This window comes from Crinia signifera, chromosome 1 (assembly GCF_055691185.1).
Source record: "Crinia signifera chromosome 1, ASM5569118v1, whole genome shotgun sequence".
In the NCBI taxonomy this organism is placed as follows: Eukaryota; Metazoa; Chordata; class Amphibia; order Anura; family Myobatrachidae; genus Crinia; species Crinia signifera.
Genome location: NC_139217.1, coordinates 415835655 through 415849164, shown reverse-complemented (window position 1 = coordinate 415849164; position 13510 = coordinate 415835655). Strand labels below are relative to the sequence as shown.

Sequence of the window (13510 nt, the reverse complement as noted above, 5' to 3'; positions counted from 1 at the left end):
AGTGTGGGTTGGAAAACGCTACATTTTGGCACCTTCTCTGGCAATGTGCACAGGTACAGGGGTTTTGGAAAAAGGTGTTTCGCAGTCTGGTCAGCATTGGGGTCCCTGAAGAGGCATGTATCGGTAGGAATGTGGTGTTAGGGGTCTGGGACGTAAAGGGCCTCTCTAGAGAGATGGGACTGCTGGCGGGTAATCTATCTGCCATTGCTAAAGTGATAGTAGCTAGGTACTGGATGGCACGTAATGGTCCAGTTTTTTCAGAATGGGTTAATTTAGTAAACACAACTTATACACATGAAAGATTTGTTTATGCCTCAAGAAACGCTAGCAATAAGTTTCATAACATTTGGCACAGGTGGAGTGACACAGATTTTTTCAGAGTAAATGAAAATTAGGCCGGGCACAGGCCCTCGTAATTAGTCTTAATAAGATAAGGACACTATGCACTTTATATGTGATAACATAGAAAAAAGGTTCATTTTCTTTTTTTTTTTTTTCTTATCCTTCACGTAAGAGTAAATGGAAATTAGGCCGGGCATAGGCCCTTGCAAGTAGTTTTAATAAGATAATGGCACTATGCACTTTATATGTGATAACACAAAAAGGAAAGGAATTGTCTTTTTTTTTATGTCTCTCTCCTTTTATCCCTCACGTAAACGCACGACTTAACAAGGCACTGGGAATTTTTTTTTTTTTTCTTTCCCGTCCTTCACGTCTACATGTTTCACGTTGCACTGGCATCACGAGAACACCCCAGTTAATTCCTATGCTTGGCCCTCCCGAATTTTGGGAAATATCCGATAGCTGATGAACCCTACAAGGCTAATTTTTTTTTTTTTTTTTTTTTTTTTTTCTCCCTCTTGTCTGTGCCTAAGTGTGATATGATAAGGAACCCGGAATTTATTCATATCTCCGACAGCTCTAGTATTATTTAGAGACATGGATTAAGTAATATAGTAGATTTGTTAAACCCAGTGATGTGGACCCAAAAATTTAGTCGACCTGTCTTTCCGTGGATTGGTGATTTAATATCTTACCGGGTGGTGGGGTGGGAGGGTATGGGACGTGCCGGGATGTATGTCTTTTCTATGTGTTGTATGTGTATGTAACACTGAGTTTGATAAATTGTAAGATATAATTGATTCCGGTGTAATATATGTATGTTTTGTCTTTCTCTTTTGCATAAATAAAAACTTAATTAAAAAAAAAAAAGCTTTGGGTACTTTAATGTTCTTAGGGTTGATCTGGCATTATGATAATAATATTTATTAACCTATTCTTATATAGTGCACACATTCCACAGCGCTTTACAGAGAATATTTGAACATTCACATCAGTCCCGGCCCCAGTGGAGCTTACAATCTATATTCCCTACCACATGTACACGCACACACAGACATTCTATGGTTACTTTTGTTGGGAGCCAATTAAACTACTGGATTGTGGAACAAATCCGGAGCACCCGGAGTAAACCCATGCAAGCACGGGGAGAATATACAAACTCTGCACAGTTAGGGCCATGGTGGGAATTTAACCCATGACCTCAGTGCTGTGATGCAGTAATGCTAACCATTACACCACCTGTGCTGCCCACAAATTGTTTATAAGTTGTGTATGCAGTGTATTGGTCTTACAGTGTTCCAATATTCATTTGGGTAGAACATTTACCTGTGGTAAACCCTAAATATGGAATATATTATAGAGCTCCAATTACTTAAGCTTTGGATATTATCTGTACTTTCTGAATTAATGTATTTAGATATAGTTATGTTGATTTAAATCAACGAAGTGGTTTAGTATTAGATCTTTTTATTTTGATAGGAACTGTTATACGTGTGAAAAATGCTGTAAAGAGCTTATTAGCTAAAAGAATAAATAGGCCTTTAGCTAACAGTTTTGTTCTTTGTTTAAGCTTATATTGCAGAAGGAGCTGCACGTAGTAAATGCATTATCGCACGTGTGTGGCCAAGATCGAACACTACTTGCAAGTATTTTACTGCGGATTTTTCTGCATGAAAAAATGGAGTCTTTACTGTTGCGAACACTAAATGACAAGGAGATCAGTGTGGAAGGTACGTAATACACAAGAGTTTACACCGTGGGCCTACTTTAATTACTTTGTCTCAAATATGTTATGGTAAGTCTGCTTACTACTGTACATATTACCGTCTTTATTTCTAAGGGCGTCCTTTTATTAGGAAGCCCTCACTGCTGCTCCAAAATCCAGCATCTGTCTGGCTGTGGGCTTCAGTAGCTGTAAATGTGCTGTTCCTCCTGCGGTGGAAGTCATGGCCTAGTTGCTACCTGTGCTGGTTGTTGGAGCAGCAGTGAGGCTGTCCTATAAGACACCATTCACTGTCCGCGTTGAAGTAAAAAAATAAAAATAAATTCATATACGGAAGGCCGCTATGCAGTGTAATCCCTGTGCCCCCTATGGAGTCTGAAAAAAGATTTAACGAAATAAGGAAACTTCCATTTTTTGACTTTATTGAATTAGAACATCTAATCATTTGAGGGCATTTATTCTTCTGGTTTCCACTAATGCCAAGCGCATTCCTTTTTTTTTTTTTTTTTTTAACAGCTGAAATTTAAGGCCAAAAATTCTCTTCATATGGAATAGTAAACTGTTATAATGTCAGTTTTAATAAAACTGCATTTGTATAAATGAAAGTCCCTTTAATGTATACAAATGCTATATGTTCTCTTGATGCAGTAGATTAACGTATGGTGATAATGGTCATGCGTAACTTAAACTATATATTTTGTTTTGTGACAATAGATGAGGCTACAACGCTCTTTCGTGCAACAACCCTGGCAAGCACGCTCATGGAGCAATACATGAAAGCTACTGCTACGCCATTTGTTCATCATGCTCTGAAAGACACCATTTTAAAAATAATGGAGAGCAAACAGTCATGTGAGGTAAAAATGTGCACGGTCGCATGTATTCTGTAAACACAATGTGTACTTGTGCTTATTAGAGAAAGTTGAAGACTGGTCTACCATAAATGCACTTTCTTTTATTGGGGCAAATTAATTACGCCTTAAAAAGAGATAAAGGCTTGGGTGATAGTGATAAACGTACAGCCAATTGGCTCCTAGCAGTCATTTTTTAAACCCAGCCTTTAACATGGTAGTTCGGAGCTGATTGGCTGGAGGTTTATCACACGTCATCACCCTCAAATGTATCTCTTTCTAAAGCTTTACACATCTGCCTCATTGATTCCCATGGCCTTATTCAAGGCTATGTAATTGGAAATGTGTATTACATGACAAGGGCGTTACACCCACATTAAGACTGACGATTTTCATGGTCATTTTCAATAGTATTTGATCCGGTGAAAGGCCACAATATGCTTTGGTTTAAATATCCTTCAATTAAAAGTTGTATACAATACTTGTATTGTAAATCAGTAAATGTGTGATGAAAGATATATGGTGATTTTTTTCAATGTATAAAGAGTCTTAAGAAAATTTCTGTCTAAACAATTTTCAGACATTTTCCTACACTTCTGTATACTAATTAGTACTATAATTGTATACTATTACAGAACATTGGTCTTCAGTTTACAGAAAACTAATGGGTGTTCGTTAATTAAGACCTGCAACACTTATTGCAGTCATACTCTACATACGTATGACAGTTGTGTTGATTTGCAAGTAGGGGTGCTGCAGAAGTTAATTAAGGACAGAGGTGACTGGTTGAGGACATACTGGTTTGATTTTTTTTGTGTGTGTGTGTTTTTATTTTTGTTTATTTTTTTGTTGTGTACTAAAGCAAAAGGAAGAATGCTTGGTGATAATTCCACTGTTATTGTAGTGGAAGTGGTAAATACAACAGCTATAATTATTACATCCTACATTATCAGGAATCTTAGTGGAAACATGAGGCTAGGGGTAGTGACCAGTGTGATGGTGTTTGTAGAGGTTAATAACTTGATATAACTCTGGCATAAAATACTATTGCCTTCTAACGCTGTGGTCATTTTTTACATTTGTTTAACAGCTGAAATTTTACAGCTGAAATTTCTTTTCATATGGCATAGTAAAGACTGTTACAATGTCAGTTATATAACATGTTGGCTATTTCAATAGAATCTCTACAGTTAGACACATATAATCATGTTTTTAGATTTCTAATTATTTAAGCATTTTTACAATGTGGGGTCCCTTTAATGTATACAAATGCTATATGTTCACTTGATCAGTAGTTCCAACATATAGTGATAATGTTCATGCGTAACTTACACTATAAATAACAAAATGGCATCTTGTTTCCTGCCAGAAGTAGCCATACTTACTAATGGCTTATGTCCGCTTGTTCAGACTTTGAAAGAGCCATGAGAATCCCAAAAGGGAAAGTAAAACTGAGGAGCTATGGGGAATATCCTAGAATACACCTTCCATTATTCTCCCCAGCTGAGCTAAAGAAAAAGACTACCCCCACCTACACTTCTATCTTTCTATACAGAAGTTGTAGTTTTTTTTATGTTTTGATTTAAATCGTACAACCCTGCTTACTAAGCTCGAAATTGTATTGCGCATATTGTGAAGTTTACACAAGAGTATGTAAAAACATTTATATTATGGTTATGGTTGACATTGTGTGTACTATGGTTTTCTACCTCACTGTAAAGCTGGTTACACACTTAAACAATGGAACATTTGATGCGATATTCATCCTAATTTCATAATATCATGTGGTCCTGCACTTACCCTGCATAAGATGTACCTCATTGTACATTGCATCATCCCATCTTTCATGCAGTGCATCAAATGGTGTGTAAACTAGGCATGTCCAACGTTGGCCCTCCAGATGTTTTGAAACGACACATCCCAGCATGCTTTGCAATCGTTTTAGCATTCCCTAATAGCAAAACTGTGGCAAAGCATGCTGGGATGTGTAGTTTCATCTGGAGGGCCAGCGTTGGACATGCCTGGTGTAAACAATATACATTGGTCATGCAAACTGGCCGAAACTACCAATATTGCACAGTATATCAGTATGTATCAGGCTTAAGCTGTTCTGATATCATAAACTAGGCATTAATGGTGTTCTGCTTTGTCCTTTGCTAAGCTTACTGACAGGAAGTCCAAAGGGCATAGGAGAAAGTTCTTACCTTGATCAAATAATTATCCTTTGTTCTGCAGTGCTGCTTAAACCTGTGTGGTTTTATTGTTGCTAGTAGTATTTGTTTCTAAGATACCGTAAGTCTTACGGTGCCCATACACTTATCCGATTTGTGCTGATTTCACCCGATTACGCCAGTTTGGGCCGAGAAATTGGCCCAAATCGGATGTGTTTTGTCATGCCATCTGACCCGATGTGTGGTCCCGTGTATATCTGGTTGGACCCTACAGATGTATCTGTCAGATTGGACTTATCAGCGGCACATCGCAGGTGCTTTTTAGCACCCACGATGTGTTGGTCAGATCCGTAGGTGTGTGCTAGCAGTGAAGCACCGCTGACACACCCATGTGAAGGGGATCGTCAGTGTGGCGTCCGGGCTGCGTGAAGCGGCAGGCCTATAGTTTGACTTTTTTTTTTCAATTCTGCCGCCGCTATCCGCATTGTCCGTTCATCGCTTCCTAGACACTGCGGACTGCCCACCTGCCACAACACCCGCAATATTTAGGTATTTGTACAGGACAAGCCTGCCTTTATGTTCCAACTACTAAATATGCTTTCTTTTATTTTTTTTTCTCTGTAGTTGAATCCCTCAAAGTTGGATAAGAACGAAGATGTGAACACTAATTTAATACATCTTTTGGCCTTACTGTCTGAGTTGGTGGAGAAGATTTTCATGGCAGCAGAAATACTCCCTCCGTAAGTCAGAAGATTTTTGCCAATTTTTATTTCTGTTTAGGAACACCATATTGTTCCACAATGCATGATGAAATAAAATATTTACCATATTCAGTTGGGCAGAAAATAGACCAATCACAAGGAAGCTCTATAAACATGGAGCAATTTTGTTGCTGAGTGATTTTGATTAAAGGTGCCCATACACAGTGAGATGATCGCACCCGTTATGGGCTGCAACGTATGCATTTTGCTTGTCGAACTAGTTATGGTTGACTAAACGACCCCAACCTGATTAAATGTGCCCATACACTGTGCGTTTGCACCGTGTGATGCGCGCTCCCGTGGGCATCTCATCGCACAGTACAAAAAGTATGTGCTGCACATACTTTTTGTACTGTCTTTGCATCTAAGTCCATCCATTGGTTTCTGTTTTCATCTCAATTAAGAAATCGTGTCTCCTGCTTTGATCCAAGATAGTCTCTTGAAGTGGCAAGTCTGTTTGGAGTGGTCCAACTTCTGTGTACCTAGATAAATAGATCTGCTACATTCCATAATTCTGACAGCCTCTGGGTATTCTAAGTTGCATACTAATGGACTTGTCATTTACTATACATCACAGAAAATAAGTGTATGTTTCAAATTGGGGCCCTGATCGTCTGGTGGCCCGTTCTGCCAGATTGACTAGTGGCTCTTGTTGAATGCGGCACTGTGCCCTTGTGGAGCAGTTCAGCAAATAGCCATTTTTTTATTGGTTCACACTTTTATGAAGCCTTAATAATATGTGTTTGTAGCCAGAGATGCCGCTTTTGGTTGTAAAGAGGGAGTTCGCATTGTTTGTGTTTACAAACGGAACAATTTTAAGAATTTGTTATAACGACATGTCAAATTTGTTTAAATTATGGTCTGGTGTGTACTCTGCTTTACAGTTCCGTGTATTTATGCATTCTCATATGGGCTTGGAATTAAGGTGCTTAGCACAATGCAATGTAGTGGGGAGTAGACTGCCCATAACCAAGTTAAGTTTGCAGATCGTACCTGCTTCAGGAAGAGAGCACTGCACAATCAATGTTGTTCCAGTCTCCCCAAAGTATTGAATAGAGCTATTCAGTACGAAAAGAATTGTTGGGCAGATATAAAACATTTTTTTTTATTAAGATATACAGAATAAAAAAAATAAAAAAAAAAATTCTTCCCAGGAAGATCAATTTATAGAACTTGTTTATTATGAGCAGGTTATTATCGCAGATAAGGAAGACAAAGTTGAAGGGTATACTATTATGCAAGGATTATGGGGGGGTATGCAATGTGGGATCACGGCTGTCTATCCCTGCCGACAGCTGTGATCCAGGGCCGCTTGCGGTTAGATCGACTGCATAACTACAGACTGAATTCAATGTCCCGCCTGCCGATGGGCGTAAAGGGGGCGTGGCCGCGAAAACGGCTTGTGGATTGTGTTATTGGCAGAACGGGCCCGACAGCTTCTGAAGTCGGCCCCTTCGGCCGTGATCCCGCATCAATGCTGTCGGTAATAACAGCATTGTCTAGGGAGCTGCCGCTATTTCCCACGTCGGAAATAGCGGCAGCACGTTGCATACCCCCCTATGTACTGGATACGTTGTATCTTCTGTTTATCCTATGTAGCATTGCACTAATTATAGTTCCATATTTGGCCATTGTCACACTTGAACATGTGAAACTTACAGCCTCAAAGAAAATGTTTGCTAAATGTATATTAACTAAAAACGCATATTAAATATATAATTACAATTTTATTTTTATTTTAAATAGGACTTTAAGATATATTTATGGGTGCTTACAGAGATCTGTACAACAAAAGTGGCCTTCTAACACAACTATGAGGACAAGGGTTGTTAGGTAAGTGGCTACAGAGCATGTATATAAAATGTACTGCAAAAGTGTCTCTAGATCGCCCTCTTACAGGCCTCTAAATTGGTGGTAATCTGTTTTATACAAATATGCTATTTTATTCTTCTGCACTGATGGCCTAGTGAGGACAGTGATTATATAACTCCAAAGTGCACCAGGAGGCAATGTCTTTTTGACTCACTGGAGTCCATGATGCCCCATCAGAAGTGTTCAGTACCGTTATATTGCTGATGTTGGCATTAAAATCCATGTTTACTGTACACATTCCATATCTATATATTTTTTTTCACACTGGCCAATGTATACATTAACTCCTAAGGTGCTTGAGTGTTAGCACATGCAGGATGTAATTTACCGCAGATAATGGGATACCACCCTTTGTCATTATCCCAGTTTCAAAATCACAGGGTTTATTTGGTGGTTATACCAGTTTGTTAGGTTCTATGCTACCAGGGAACAATCAGACAGTTCTAAACTTCGAATTGATTTGTAACCTTTTCACTTGGTAATCCAGGTATTGAAGACCAGAGAATTAAATTTTATTGTATGGAAGTTCTACCGGCTCTTAAAAACCTATTTCAGGCAGGATGAGCTGGGTGTGGATCATAGGGTCATCATGCACAAGATTAAAACAAGCAAAAAGTCGATGTGCGAATGGTCTACACATAAGGATGACTTGCTTTGTCCAGGTTTTTTTTTAATTGTGAAAATCCCTTATCGACTTTTTGCTTGTGTTAACCATTTGTCTGTTGACATTGTACATTTATTTATTAACAGTTTCTTATATAGTGCACACAGATTCCGCAGCGCTTGACAGAGAATATTTGAACATTCACATCAGTCCCTGCCCCTGTGGAGATTACAGTCTATGGTCCTTATTCAGATCTGATCGCAGTTCAAATTTGTTCTCAAAATGTACAAAACCATGCTGCACTGCAGGTGGGCAGATGTAACATGTGTAGAGAGTTAGATTTTGTGTAAGTAATTTTGTTTTTGTGCAGGGTAAATACTGGCTGAATTATTTTTACACTGCAATTTAGATTTCAGTTTAAACAGACCCCACCCAAATCTAACTCTCTCTATACATGTTACATCTGCCCCACCTGCAGTGCACACGGTTTTGCCCATTTTGAGAATGAATTTGTACTGCGATCAGATCTGAATAGGGGCCTATATTCGCTACCACATGTACACGCACACAGACATTCTAGGGTTAATATGTTGGGAGCCAATTAGCTTAACAGTATGTTTTTGGATTGTGGGAGGAAACCGGAGTACCCGGAGAAGACCCACATAGTACGGGGAGAACCCATGACCTCAGTACTGTGATGCAGTAATGCTGACCATTACACCATCCGTACTGCCCCCATGTACATGTTGAATATATGGTGTTGACCTATGATCCGAATTCCGTTTGGGCTGGCATCCTGGTGCAGTGATCTTTAGGAAACGCATTCTATTGATCACATTTTAAAGTCTTGGTATGAACTATATGATTAGTGTGTCCTGGTATATATGCCAGAGTTCCATCTTTGTCCCCTCAGACCAGAGAATTTTGTTTCTCATGGTCTGAGTCATTCAGGTGCATTTTGGCAAACTCCAGACGGGCTGCCATGTGCTTTTTACTAAAGTGGCACTCGTCTGGCCAAACTACCACACTGGTCTTATTGGTGGATTGCTGCAGAGATGGTTGTCCTTCTGGAAGGTTCTCCTCTCTCCACAGAGGAATGTTGTAGCTCTGACAGAGTGACCATCAGGTTCTTGGTCACCTCCCTGAATAGGGCCCTTTTCCCCCGATCCTTCAGTTTAGACAGACGGCCGGCCAGTTCTAGGAAGAGTCCTGATGGAGGTCACTGTGCTCAATGGGACCATCAAATAAGCAGATATTTTTCTGTTCCCTTATATTTGTATAGAAGAAAATGCTGAATCCACAAGGTGCGCACAGGTCAGTGGCTGCCGTTCTATAAGTGAGTGTAAATAAAGTAATCCCCTATACCTCCAGATGTGTAATGGAAATAGAAAGGTATGGCTCTCCCTATAGTGGGACGCCTCTGTAAGTTACAGAAGGTAAAGTATTAAACAGTCCCTGTTTATTATAAATCTGTCATCAATATTCAATATCCATTAAAGTGGCAATTCCTCAATCAACCAGCTTTCTCAGCTCAGATGGAGGATCAGAGCGCTACTAGTTCTCTTATTAAGCAAATAGATTAAATAAACACCACTATCATCTCACAAACAGCATATGCCAGAGTCCAATAGTGGGTGATCCTCCAAATTTTCCATTCTGGTCTGCAGAGGGAGAGTCACAGCGGGGCTTAGTGGCGCTCCAATTAAGCTGTAGGAACATCTCAAGAGGAAATGGGATGCACCGGAGCTAAATTTTGAGCTTCATGGCAAAGGCTGTGAATACTTATGTACTGTACATGTGATTTCTTCATTTTTAATAAATTTGCAAAATTCTCCCAAAACTTTTTTCACGTTGTCATTATGGAGTATTGTATGTGGAATTTTGAGGAAAAAAAAAAATCAGGAATAAAGGTGCCCATACATAGTGAGTATTTGCTGTGCAATGCGCGCTCCCACGGGCATCCCATCGCACATCCCATCTCACAATTCAAAAAGTATGTGCTGCACATACTTTTTGAACTAGCTTCAGATCGCATCGCACGCAAATAGCATACGATGTCATATAGCCCAAAACGCATATGATAATCGCAGTGTGTATGGGCATCTTTAGGCTGTAACATAACAAAAAGTGAAGCAATGTGAATCCTTTCCGGATGCACTGTACATTTAACCAGCCTTACTATGTGTCTGATCAGAAAGCAAAGCATTACCAACAGCATTTTCAGCTGCACCATTGTGACCATTAAGGGAGGGTGTAACTGGAATGCTTTGAAAGTATAGGAAGAGTGAAGAATTGGCAGGTGTGAAGCAATGTGACCATTCCTTTCTTATTTCTTCTTACAGTGGCTTTGTTTTTCTACGATTAATCTGCCCTGCTATCCTTAACCCAAGGATGTTTAATATCATCTCAGGTAAATACAGTTTTAATATGCACTTCTCCTATAAATTTGTTTTCCTGTAACATGTTATAACATTAAAAATAAGCCTCTACTAGAACACGGGAAATTTCCTAGTTATCACTGTGGGTGATAAGTATATCACCCCTTTCTAATAATTTACAGGTCTATGTGCTAATTTCCGAAACTACCAATCCAGATTATAAGACATCACAAATGTCAGTGTTTTACAACATATATAGATGTGATTTACTAAAGCACCAATGTACAAAGAGGTGCAAAATGGAAAAGGCTGAGGCCTGTTTGGACACAAATCTGTGCAACTTCCTAAGTCAAAGGCCTTGATCAAAGGCAATACACCATATTTTAGCAGGAATATCTTCATGGTCATTTAATGTTTCCCTAATACTTTTAATTTGTTTTTGTAAAGTTTGGGAAACTATGCCTTTAAAAGGGCAAAGAGCAGACTGCTTCACTAGTAATTCTTAATTGTAGCATATATTTTTCTATTAGGACCTGCTCTCAGAAGGCTGTCATTAATCTCTACTGCACATTTAATTGAACACTTAATCTCTGGTAGATTCACCTTCGCCAACTGCTGCGAGAACATTGACGCTGGTCGCCAAGTCTCTGCAAAATTTAGCAAATTTGGTTGAATTTGGAGCCAAAGTAAGTAAACTTTATTTTGGAAAAGACTAATATATTGTGCATGTGTTTTATTTATTCTATATAAAGAATAGTCAATAAAACACTATATACTGCAGGCATATTTTGTAAAGTCTTATGTGCAGTTTGGTTATACATTAAAGGCTAACTCCGCATGTGTACGATGTGGCCACCTTTGCCTAAGTTACCTGGTACCTCCCTGCCTCTTCTAATCGCTTCACTTCCCTTTTGGCTGCCAATCCCATTATTATTGTCCCGAGAACTTTAACAGTTTACGATTCTCTGCTGCCTGCTTTCCTATTGGCCTCGCTTTGAAGGGGCATGTTCCTCAGGAGCCTGACAATCCCTGCAGAGGGACTTCAAACTATTCTGTAAGGGTGGTTGGAAATGACTTTTTAAAGAATCTGCTTTACCATCAACATATGTCTTATTTACATCACCTAACATCGAGCTGTCAGTAATAACCGGTAAATAAAACAGTCCCAACCTCCTGGATGAGGAGAAACTGGTGCACATACAGTAGCAGCCCCTGATACTAGGAAAAGGCCCGTTTGTAAAAGCTTTACTAGATTTTACAGCAGATTTAGGACATGTTCTTAAAATTGTTGAATTTAGCTTTTGGCATTGATTAAATTGTCTACCCTCCGAGAAAATAAAAAATAGCAATAGGGGAAGGAAATACCTTACAGCCAAGTGGGTGATTTCGGGTGTTATATGGAACATGTATGTGTTGCCTATCCCCAACTATTCCACATTAGAGAGTCAATAAGGTGTTATTTGGAATTGTGTGGATTTTACATTTCTTCTTTTGACATCTATCTTTGACTTCACAAAGTCAGATATTAAAGTTTTTTTATCACTTCTAAATATCTAATGAGGGAACAGGTGAGTAAGGTTTTGGCCATTTAATAGACAATAGGTGAAATAACCCACACATTATGGAAAGCTATTAAAGTACAAAACATTTTCTATCAATGTTATTGAACACCATTTTAAAGACTCTTTAACCTTTTGAGTGACAACGTTGATGTGACAGAGCCTTAAAAAACCTGTCAAAATGCCAGCGTCGCTCACAGCGACTGTTATTTTTTGAGTGCAATATTTAACTACATTTCAATGAATTGACTTGGCTGTATTTGTATTTATCTATACTAAAAGAACACGTGCTGCAAGAGATTTTTAGTGGATATTTTGAGGATCGCTCAAGCAATGTTGGCACTCAAAGGGATAAAATTAAGTAATGACACCTTTTTTGGGATAAGCCCTCCAGAATAGTAATGCATGTGAAGTCATGAAGTGCCAGTCTGAGCATATGGAAAGCTACAGTATATAATGCAACCATTTGTGTAATGTACATATTACAGTTTCAGTTGGGGGCACTCTCATAACAACTATATGCAGCTCTGCATTCCTTAATAGAACAATACTATCTTCTATATAATGAAATAACCTTTATAAAACAGTGATAGCTTAGGTTTTGTATCTTCCACCAGAGGTGTTGAATTTTATATATTTTTAAGATGCATCTTATTTTTAAACTACTTGAATTTGACATCTCACATTTTAACTATCGTAGTTTGGAAAAAAAAAACATTTACGTGTTACCTAAAGTGTGATCTGTAAAACAGGACACCAAATCATTCTTCTAGACCATTCATTTCAAGTTGAGTAAAATATTCTTACAGTACAGTAGGTAATTTTGCTGCATTAGCTTACATGCATGAAGTACATAATATAGTCTAATAACAATTCCTTTTATTCTGGTTGGCATGGGAGGGACATGATGCTGATGTGCCACAAAGCAGCGTTTTTTACTCCGGATCTGTAAGAAAAAAAGCTTTATTTACTTTAATCTATTAATTGGTTACTGCTTCTGCACTTCCATTGCATGCCTTCCATTCCATTGTAACCGTAGTCCATCACCCATCTGGCCACTCTCACTGTACTGTAGCAACTGATCAAATCTGTGAAATCCACATAACAGGCTTAGTGCAATTTTCTTTTTTTTAATATGAGATATTAATATTTACTTTTTGTAATCCTCAGTCAACATTTGCCTCTATAGGAACCACTCTTTCATAACCATATTAATATGGTGCTAATAAAATGCTTACTGTGAGAGAGG

The 13510-nt window shown here is 38.6% G+C and overlaps 1 protein-coding gene across 1 annotated transcript in view; it reads left to right on the top strand.

Annotated features, from left to right (window-relative positions):
• Positions 1-13510, top strand: part of RASA1 (RAS p21 protein activator 1) — an 80250-nt gene that overhangs the window by 54350 nt on the left and 12390 nt on the right. The window contains exons 17-22 of the mRNA XM_083151825.1: positions 1913-2072; positions 2780-2922; positions 5712-5827; positions 7595-7681; positions 10667-10734; positions 11300-11388. Of these exons, the coding sequence (XP_083007951.1) occupies positions 1913-2072; positions 2780-2922; positions 5712-5827; positions 7595-7681; positions 10667-10734; positions 11300-11388 (663 nt within the window). The remainder of the gene's footprint in view (positions 1-1912; positions 2073-2779; positions 2923-5711; positions 5828-7594; positions 7682-10666; positions 10735-11299; positions 11389-13510) is intronic.